This window comes from Cololabis saira, chromosome 11 (assembly GCF_033807715.1).
Source record: "Cololabis saira isolate AMF1-May2022 chromosome 11, fColSai1.1, whole genome shotgun sequence".
Lineage (NCBI taxonomy): Eukaryota > Metazoa > Chordata > Actinopteri > Beloniformes > Belonidae > Cololabis > Cololabis saira.
This window is the reverse complement of record NC_084597.1, coordinates 41083321-41094773: the sequence shown is the minus strand read 5'-3', so window position 1 is coordinate 41094773 and position 11453 is coordinate 41083321. Positions and strand designations below refer to the sequence as shown.

General features: G+C 39.6%; 1 protein-coding gene across 1 annotated transcript in view; it reads left to right on the top strand.

Annotated features, from left to right (window-relative positions):
* Window positions 1-739: 739 nt before the first annotated feature.
* Window positions 740-11453, top strand: part of LOC133455464 (protein crumbs homolog 2-like) — a 37547-nt gene continuing 26833 nt past the window's right edge. The window contains exon 1 of the mRNA XM_061734523.1: window positions 740-938. Coding sequence (XP_061590507.1) covers window positions 878-938 — 61 coding nt within the window. The 5' untranslated portion in view covers window positions 740-877. The remainder of the gene's footprint in view (window positions 939-11453) is intronic.

Here is an 11453-nt window from a genome sequence, read left to right as displayed (position 1 = left end):
CTTCAAATCTTGTGGTGGAACCAAAACTAATAGCCATAATTACAGGACTTTATTATACTGTTGTAGTATACAGGCTCAGAAATACTTTCTAACTTGTCTGCATACATTAATGGTTAATACCATGTTGGTAAAAACCTTTGGCATATATATATATATATATATATATATATATATATATATATATATATATATATATATATATATATATATATATATATATATATATATATATATATATATATATATATATATACATATATATATATATATATATATATATATATATATATATATATATATATATATATATAATGTATGCATGCATACTGGAGATTGTACTTCAACATTAATCTCGACATTTCGACTTTTTTCTCGAGATTCTACTTCAACAACAATCTCGACATTCTGACTTTTCTCTCAAAATGTTGACTTTTTCTCGACATTTCGACTTTTTTCTCAACATTTCGACTTTTTTCTCAACATTTCGACTTTTTCCTTGAAGTGCATAATGAAAAAAAAAATCTTTCCCCAGTTATAACAAATATAGCGACATGCAGCATGTGTTGCCTTCATTCTATGGCTGATACAAGACTTTTAATTTTTTGCGGCTCCAGACATATTTGATTTTGGTCCAACATGGCTCTTTCAGCTTCTCTGAGCAGGTGGAACTCCAGCTCGTGTTTTCCTCCTCTCACCCCCCCTCTCACAGTGGGGGGGGAGCCGCTCCGCAGCTATTCAGCGTGGATGCGTGGGAGCCGCACCGAGCACCGGAGCACCGGAGCGCCGGAGCGCCTGCAGCGGGACATGCCGGGACCTCTTCTGCTTCTTCTTCGATCCTTATAGATTGTTCCAGCTTTGCTTTTTTCCCCCCGCCACCATGGAGCTCGCACGCGTGAACCTCAAGACGCTGCTGCTGACGATGATGATGTTCAAGTGGGGTAAGAAAAGAAAAACAAGTGGCTTCTGGGGGAGAGAGTGGGGGGGAACTTCCACGCGCATGCTCGTGCACTTTTTTTTGTTCGGTGTCACATTTGACACATGACTGCCCCGGAATAACAGCCCCACACACACACACACACACACACACACACACACACACACACACACACACACACACACACACACACACACACACACACACACACACACACGCACACTCATTCATATCTCGCTACGCCTGAGTGGAGGGGCGGAATCGGGTCACGTGACCCCCCCCTTTCTTTTTTTTAGACTCAAACTTTGGAAGAAAAAAAAGTTTTATTTGTTTATTTTACACTTTAAAAAAACGTTTTAAAGACTTTTAAGGGGATTTGTGTGTAAGTGTGTGTGTGTGTGTGTGTGTGTGTGTGTGTGTGTGTGTGTGTGTGTGTGTGTGTGTGTGTGTGTGTGTGTGTGTGTGTGTGTAGAAGCTAAAACGAGGTTATAAATGATATAATTGGGAAACATTTAACACAAAAAAGCATTTAAAAAATAACATATGTAAAAAAAACACAATGAAATAAACATTAAAAAAGAAAACATAGGCCTACAAGACAAAGAAGTAGAAAAAAAGAAGAAAGTATTTCTTCTTTTTTTCATGGAGAAAAAAATAAAACATATCAAAAAAACATACATGGTTAAAAAAAAACACGTAAAAAAAGAAGATAAAAAACATGTAAAAAAACTAAAAAATGTTAAAAAAAAAAACTGTAAAGAAACACGTTGAAAAAAACGTTAAAAAAACCCCTAAAAAACATACATGAAAAATGTATGAAAACATACATAAAAAATAAAATAAGCACGTAAAAAACTATTTAAAAAAAGATGATTAATTAAAAGTTAACTAGAAAAAATACCTAAAAGGAAAAACATAAAAAAAACATGTAAAAAGAAACAAACGTAAACATATTGTTCTGCACAAATCTAGTAGTATGCATAAATCAAGTAGTATGTATAAATCAAGTAGTATGCACAAATCTAGTAGTACGCACAAATCAAGTAGTATGCACAAATCAAGTAGTATGCACAAATTAGTAGTACGCACAAATCAAGTAGTATGTATAAATCTAGTAGTACACACAAGCCAAGTAGTATGCACAAATCAAGTAGTATGTATAAATCTAGTAGTACACACAAGCCAAGTAGTATGCACAAATCTAGTAGTATGCACAAATCTAGTAGTATGCACAAAGCTAGTAGTACACACAGATCTAGTAGTATGCACAAATCAAGTAGTATGTTAAAATCAAGTAGTATGCACAAATCAAGTAGTATGTATAAATCTAGTAGTATACACAAGTCAAGTAGTATGCACTAGAGGTGGGTGCAATTCATCGATGTGTCGATGCATCGCGATGCGTCACGTGACGATTTGTAATCGATTATGGTCCAGTAAAAAAAAAAAAAAAAAAAAAAATATTTTTTTTATTTATTTATTTTTTTAAGTTATCCTATCCAGATTCCAGACTGAATAAGCTGCGGAATCATTTCATTTTCAAGAATGCACATTTCTTACTGTTCACTTGAAATATGGCAGATATGTTTACACTAAATAAATTTGATGGAAGTACATATCTTGTTTACTTGAATTAATGAACTCATTAAATCCAGGGCTTGACCGTTTTCAGTGTTTTCCACCAATAGAGGGCGCTCTCATGCAAGTGCAGCTTTCCCTGGTCAAAGTTAAGTAAGTCAAAGAGCAAATGTTTACATAGTCATAAAATAAGTTATTTTGTGTCTTTGAAAAATAAATGTCAAATGTTCAAACAACCTTGTTATTTACTTAATGAGTGTTGTTAGACGAACTGAGTTTATTGATTGGCTATTTATTTACAAATGTAGCCACAGATGAAGACAAAATCAATCTTGTATGGAAAAAAGCATTAAAAATCACAATAATCGAAGAATTGTGGCACCAATAATCGAATCGAATCGACAATCGTTATAATCGAAGAATCGAATAATCGAAGCTCCAATAATCGAAATCGAATCGAATCGTGAGGTACCCTTGTTTGCACACCCCTAGTATGCACAAATCTAGTAGTATACACAAATCTAGTAGTATACACAGATCTAGTAGTACACACAGATCTAGTAATTTGATTTGATTTGATTTGTTTATTTGCACAACATAAAAAAAAAAAACGGTACAAAAGTTTAAATAAACATAAAAAAAACATGAAAATATGTGCAGGTGAGAAAGGAAGCCCTAAATGGGCTTATTCAAAGTTCTCACCAGGAAAAATAGATTGTATTGAACTAATAGCAAGAAAAAAAAACAAACAAAAAAAAAAACAGCATTCAAAAAAGATGGATATAAACAGACAATTTCTCGGTGTGCACGTGCAGAAGTGAGTCCATATTAAGTGGAAGCACTTCTAGACGCTTGGTCAATAAGGCTGGTCTTCAATCTCTGTTTAAAACTATTAATAGACAGTGAAGATTTTGCGATAAGTATATGAGAGTTCCAGAGTGAGGAACCTCTGTCTTTGATGGAGAACTGAGTGCAATTGGTACGACTGAATGAAGAATGGAGATCCTCAAATTGTCTGGTATTGTAGTTATGAATTTGCGAATTGGTCTTAAAAAAATCTTTGAAAGTACTTGGAAGCCTATTTGCAAGATAAGTGCATTTGTAAATGAAAGCACATGATTGAAGTATGTTAATATCATAAATGGATAATAAATTTAATTTTTTAAACAAAGGGGCAGATGAAGTAGTATGTATTACGAAGTAGTATGTATTACGCACAAATAGTATGTAGTATGCACAAATCAAGTAGTATGCACAAATCAAGTAGTATGCATAAATCAAGTAGTATGCATACATCGATCCAACGCAAAATAATTAAAAACCGTGCTTATTAATCACAAAACACAGTTTAAACAATATGACCTAATCCGCTCTGACCCGGTGTGTCAGTGTTCAGCGCAGACAGACTGCAGCTTCACCGGGACCAATGATGATGGTTGATGTTGATCCAGGACCAAACTTGTTAAAGAGCTTCAAACTCACTCTTATCTACATGGACATAACGTATACATATACATATACTTTTTGGGTTTTTCGGGTCAGATCGGGTGTCTATATGCGCAATTTTAACTCTCCAATAAGCAAAATACTGGATACCTTCCCCTGCCTCCAGTGGTGGAGCGCGGGTCTCAGTACAGAGGGGGCGGAGGATTCTCCATGGGCCCTTATGATAGTCATTTTAACGTTCAACAACATCATCCTACCCATCAAACAACATTTATTCTCACTTTTATTGAGCCAAGCAAGCCTATAGGCCTATGCTGCAGAAAGCAGAGTAAAGTCACAAACTTGTTCAGAACACACACACACACACACACACACACACACACACACACACACACACACACACACACACACACACAGGCCTGACAGCTGTCAATCACATGGCGCTGAAAACTAAGATAGTCACGGACTGACTCAGTTCCATCTTTGATACAGCTTAAATACAAAAACAACATAACTGGTCTAAAATTACACCATCTATTTAGATAGATATAAGACACAGTGATCTATAACATCATTTCTGAGCTCTATAACAGAGAATAGACTCTAGTCTAGTTGACAACAACACAAAGCTCATTCAAATAGGCAGGTGGTCAAGAATACACAACATTCTGATAAAGACATTATTTATGAAGGTCACAGTGACTTACAAAATCAAGTAGTATGCACAAATCAAGTAGTATTCACAAATTAGTAGTACGCACAAATCAAGTAGTACACACAAATCAAGTAGTATGCATAAATCATGTAGTATGCACAACTCAAGTAGTATGCACAAATCAAATAGTATGCATAAGTCAAGTAGTATGCACAAATCAAATAGTATGCATAAGTCAAGTAGTATGCACAAATCAAATAGTATGCATAAGTCAAGTAGTATGCGAAAAATCAAGTAGTATGCATGAATGGTTTAAATCATACCTATCTGACATGTTCCAGTTTGTTCATGTACATGAGGTTTCTTCAGAACAGTCAAGGGTCTGTTATGGTGTTCCGCAGGGTTCAGTGCTAGGGCCAATCTTGTTCAGTTTATACATGCAGCCGTTGGGAAGTATAATCCAGAATCACGGCATACACTTTCATTGTTATGCTGATGATACGCAGCTCTACTTGTCTATGAAGCCGGATGAAATAGAACCGTTAGTTAAACTTCAGGCATGTCTTAGGGACATCAAGGACTGGATGTCCAGAAATTTCCTGCTTCTAAATTCAGATAAAACAGAGGTTATCATTCTTGGTCCAGAGCATCTTAGGAAGGGATTAGATGGTGTTGCGATGGCTTCCAGTGCAACTGTGAGAAACCTTGGTGTTATTTTCGATCAGGATTTGTCGTTTAAACCATATGTCAATCAGGTTTGTAAAATAGCCTTTTTCCATCTCCGTAATATTGCAAAGATTAGAAAAATCCTCTCGCAGAGTGATGCAGAAAAACTAGTTCATGCGTTTGTATCTTCTAGACTAGATTACTGTAATGTGTTGTTAGCAGGATGTCCAAGTAATTTGCTGAATAGGCTCCAGCTGATCCAGAATGCAGCAGCACGAGTACTGACAGGAATTAGCAGGAGAGACCACGTCTCTCCAGTGTTAGCGTCGCTCCATTGGTTACCCGTAAAATTCAGAATCCAATTTAAAATTTTATTACTTGCGTATAAAGCCCAAAACGGCTTAGCTCCGCATTATTTGCAAGACCTGATAGTGCCTTATGTTCCTGTCAGAGCTCTCCGTTCTCAGAGTGCAGGTTTACTCGTAGTTCCTAGAGTATCTAAATGTAGATTTGGAGGGCGGGCGTTCTGCTATCAGGCACCACTACTATGGAACCAACTTCCAATCTGGGTTAAGGAGGCTGACACCACCTCCACCTTTAAAACTAAACTTAAAACATTTCTGTTTAGTAAAGTCTATAGTTAGTGTTTAGTAAACCTCTAGCTGGTGTTGGTAAATCTCTAGGTAGTGTAAACTTTAGTGTGTCAGAGTCGCTCCTGTAGTTTCTTGTGCTGGCCCCCCCTTCTCCTCCCTTTTCTCTCTTTTGTCGATGTTGCAGCATCCTTTGCCGGACACCGGAACCTGCAGGTGGTCGTGGGTGGCTTGTAGCTTGCATTACGGAGCACAAGTCTTTCCCTGACCCTGCTCCCCAACCTGGGACTTGCTGATTGGGCCGGAGCTTCGGGAGCTGCGTGCTGGCCTGCGGTCCCCACCCCTGGTCATCCCGTTGCTGGCCCCCCTTCTCCTCCCTTTTCTCTCTCTGCAGGTGGTCGTGGGTGGCTTGTAGCTTGCATTACGGAGCACAAGTCTTTCCCTGACCCTGCACCCCAACCTGGGACTTGCTGATTGGGCCGGAGCTTCGGGAGCTGCGTGCTGGCCTGCGGTCCCCACCCCTGGTCATCCCGTTGCTGCTTCCACCTGCCTGCTGTGCTGTTGCCGTCCCTGACCCACCAATCTGGCCCTCGGCAGGAGGGTCCCCCCTTATGAGCCTGGTCCTGCTCAAGGTTTCTTCCCTCCTAAAGGGGAGTTTTTCCTTGCCACTGTTTGGCTTAAGGTTTTTCTCCCACTAGGGGAGTTTTTACCTGCCATTGTTTATGTAATAATTGCTCGGGGGTCATGTTCTGGGTATGGGTCTCTGGAAAGCGTCTAGAGACAACTCTGTTGTATTAGACGCTATATAAATAAAATTGAATTGAAAAATTGAATTGAATTGAATCAAGTAGTATGCACACATCAAATAGTATGCACAAATCAAGTAGTATGCACAAATTAGTAGTACACAAAATTCTAGTAGTATGCACAAATCTAGTAGTACACAAATCAAGTAGTACGCATAAATCAAGTAGTATGCACACATCAAGTAGTATGCACAAGTATAGTAGCACAAATCAAGTAGTAAATGTATAAATACCTCCATCACAGCAGAGGTGGAGGTATTTATACACACCTTGGAGGTTGAACCTCTAATCTGGGGTAAGTGTCCTGCCACCAGGAGATTAGAGGAGCAAAGGGTTCCAGGACACCAGGGAGGGGTATTAACCAGCATGAGGTCACGGTGGCGGGGTGGGTGTTCAAACCTATTAGTCAACAACCAAGGAGACGGATCCGATGAGACATCCTGAAACTCCTAATGCTGGATTCACACTGAAAGCGGTCACAGGCAACCGGTTGCCATTCATTGTCTATGACTGCGTTTGCATGCAGTCATTAACCCTTTTAAAACCCGAATATTAGCAATAACCTGGTTTTGCACGGCCATGTAAACACCAATAACCCCTTTTGAATAACACAAATTTGCTCATATTCAGGTTTTTAAATATGAATATGACCCCTGGGTTACTCCTTTTAAAACCTGAATATTCGGTCATGTACGCCTAACAGGATTTCCCCGTCAAAAGGAACATTAATTTGTTTTCTGCGCATGCTCTTTTTGCAAGGAATCTTGGCCTTTTGAGTCCAGGAAGTTGTTATAAACATGGAGAAATGCAAGACCACACCACACTTTTGGAGTGAGGAGGAGACTAATCACTTCATAAATGTAATGAAGGATATGAACATTTTGGCATTTGTAAACGGTAGAAAGTACCGGGACAGCCAGATTTACAAGAAGGTGAGCGAAAAGTTGCGTGAAGAGGCATTTGTTTTGGATTTGGATACAGGAAGAAGAAGCGGAAATGATGGGAATTGCGTCATGATGTTCTCTGTGCGTCGCTGGTTTGATCCAGATATCCCAAATGATTAATTACCATGTAAACGGAATATTCTGAATGTTTCAGTAACCGGAATATTAGCAATAACCCCAATTTTGACTGCATGTAAACGTAGTTACTGAGAGCGTGCGTCGAGAGGCGTCAGAGGCGTTGCAGGCGTCGGGAGCAGCGCATCCAGAGCGTCAATTTGAAGTTGCAAATCTCAACTTTATGCAAATGAGCAGCGTTGACGCCGAGGCAGCGTCCAATCACAGACCGGGATTCCTGAAGCGAGAAGCCTCAATGCAGATTGTACTTTCATGTTCACACAAATGTACACTCATTCACATGCACACATGAGCATAGCTGTGCACTAAAAAAACTTTTTTTTATCAGGAATTAATATATTTCATCCAACAAACTGACATTTTTGCTGATTTGACTGCCGTTTTTACCTGAACTAAATGTTTTTATCTGAACTGCTGATGTGAAACACGTAACTGATGGTTGAGGAGCTGGATGGTCCCAACGATTTTATTTGCTACATCGATCCAACGCAAAATAATTAAAAACCGTGCTTATTAATCACAAAACACAGTTTAAACAATATGACCTAATCCGCTCTGACCCGGTGTGTCAGTGTTCAGCGCAGACAGACTGCAGCTTCACCGGCACCAACGATGATGGTTGATGTTGATCCAGGACCAAACTTGTTAAAGACCTTCAAACTCACTCTTATCTACGTGGAAATAACGTTCAAATATAAAGAAGATGATCCATGGTGAAATTAGAAACTGAAGATGTGCATGCTATATATATATATATATATATATATATATATATATATATATATATATATATATATATATATATATATATATATATACATATATATATATATATATATACATATATATATATATATATATATATATATATATATATATACACATATATATATACATATATATACATATACTTTTTGGGTTTTTCGGGTCAGATCGGGTGTCTATATGCGCAATTTTAACTCTCCAATATATATATATATAGATATATACATACAGAGCCGTCTGGGAGATTTGCGAGGCCCTGTGCGTAATGGCTGGGGGGGGGGGCTCTCGCAAAATGTTTGGGTTTTTCGGGTCAGATCGGGTGTCTTTATGCACAATTTTAACTCTCCAATAAGCAAAATACTGGATACCTTCCCCTGCCTCCAGTGGCGGAGCGCGGGTCTCAGTACAGAGGGGGCGGAGCATTCTCCATGGGCCCTTATGATAGTCATTTTAACGTTCAACAACACCTCATCCTACCCATCAAACAACATTTATTCTCACTTTTATTGAGCCAAGCAAGCCTATAGGCCTATGCTGCAGAAAGCAGAGTAAAGTCACAAACTTCAGAACACAGATATAAGACACAGTGATCTATAACATCATTTCTGAGCTCTATAACAGAGAATAGACTAGTTGACAACAACACAAAGCTCATTCAAATAGGCAGGTGGTCAAGAATACACAACATTCTGATAAAGACATTATTTATGAAGGTCACAGTGACTTACAAAATCAAGTAGTATGCACAAATCAAGTAGTATGCACAAATTAGTAGTACGCACAAATCAAGTAGTAAACACAAATCAAGTAGTATGTATAAATCTAGTAGTACACACAAGCCAAGTAGTATGCACAATCTAATTAGATAGATATAGACACAGCAGTCTATAACATCATTTCTGAGCTCTATAACAGAGAATACACTCAAATGGTAGTTGACTCTTCCATAACCCAAAATAATACAGGTAACGTGGAAAACGAGGTAACATTCAAAACTTTGTACATACTTAGTCCTCTTTTAAAGTTTAGCGCTCATCTCCTTCATGGCCGCAAATTTGCCAAGTCGGCAAATTGGCTGTAACTGTTAAGGCTGATTTATGGTTCTGCCTACGGCGTAACCTTCGCCGTACCCTATGGCGTATGCTCTGCGTCGATTTAACGCAGAACCATAAATCAGGCTTTACAGCCAATCAGCGTTGGCTCACAGCCCTGATGCGTTCAGGACAGTTGTAAAGTAAGAATTAGCCTACACTGGCCGCACAATGCACATTTTATCGTTATTATAGCCTATTATAGGCCCGTGGCGACCGCCCCCTTGCCCCCCCTCTGGCTCCGCTACAGCCTGCCTCATCATCATCTGGGCTTGCCTCGATGCGGGGCCCCGCGGCTGCTTGAGACCCGGTCGGATCGGTGATTTTTGTAACAAATTTATCAAACGAGCCTTTCAGAGAGGCATTAAACTCTTCCATTTTCTTTAGTTTTTTTCTTTTTTCATTCCCTGATGGAAATTTCCTGAATCTGTCTCGTTCTCTCGACATTGTGTGACAGTTTGTTACACACTCCACCCGTCTCGATCAGAGCAGCTTGTGTCAATGCGCTTGGTCTGACGCAGTTGTATTGAACAACAGACACGCGCAGCTGCACAGAGACATCACTCAGCAAGCACATCATTGCACATATATTTATTGATATGCACAGACTAGTACACATTTAGGTCTGTAATGGAACGTGACTGTTGATATTTATAAGGGGAAAAAAAAGAGGAAAAAAAAAAAAACGCCCATAGCGCGTGGCCCCGTACGGTTCGCACACCCCTTGCGGCGTGTGCGAACATATATACATATTATATATATATATATATTATATTATATATATATATATATATATATATATATATATATATATATATATATATATATATATATATATATATATATATATATATATATATATATATATATGTGTATATATGTGTGTGTGTAGGCTATATACACTTTGTTCCCTCCAGTGCTGCAGCGCAGCTTGAAAGCCCCGCCCACTGCAGGCGTCAGCAGACTTTAGTGTGAATCTATCAAGCAGCGCGATGCTGGCGTCAGGTGATTTTTGACGCTTTCAGTGTGAATCCAGGGTAACACCGTGTCCTAACTGCATGTGAGCGTCCGATGATCGCATCGCACTGCGTGACATCGGACGCTCTCTGTCCACACTGAAAGCGTTAACATGCAGTTCTGTTACGTCATGTACCTATCAGCTGTGCACTCAACAACATCAGACTGGACGACAGTTAAAGAGTAACACCGTGTCTTAACTGCATGCATTTCGTCTCATGTCTACCTTCAGCCACATAACAGCAACTAAGAATAACGTGCGCGCAAACATATGTCACACAATGCCTTTTTCACATCCCATGATGCATGGATGCATGCTTTTAAATACACTGAAACTTCCAGCTCCCTGGTGAACTCCCTCCAGCCAGCTACCACTTTATTGAGGTTTTTGTAGTGAAATGAGGAGGAATCATAGAGATAACTTCTCATTTCAACTAACTGGATCAGCCGTTCCTCATCCATGACCGTTTCCTACAGCGCTTTCAACCGGCTTTCAACGCGAGCGACAGGAAGAAAATAGAAGCAGGGCGTCCGACAAATGTTCAGCTCAAAACGGCGCGCCACGTCGCGCTGCGCAGCACTGCGTCGCTCGTGGCCAGTTAGGACAGTCCAATAGAAAATAAAGCAATGGAATTGATTTTGTCGCTGACGCTCGCTCGCATCGCATGCAGTTTGGACACGGTGTAAGGCTCTGGCCAGCGGACGTGCGCAAGTCCAGAGGAAGGGGTTCCTCCCTCTGGACCCCCTTCCTGTGGACCCCCTTCATCCTCTGGACCCCCCTTCCTCTGGACCCCCTTCCTCTGGACCCCTTTTCTCTGGACCCCCT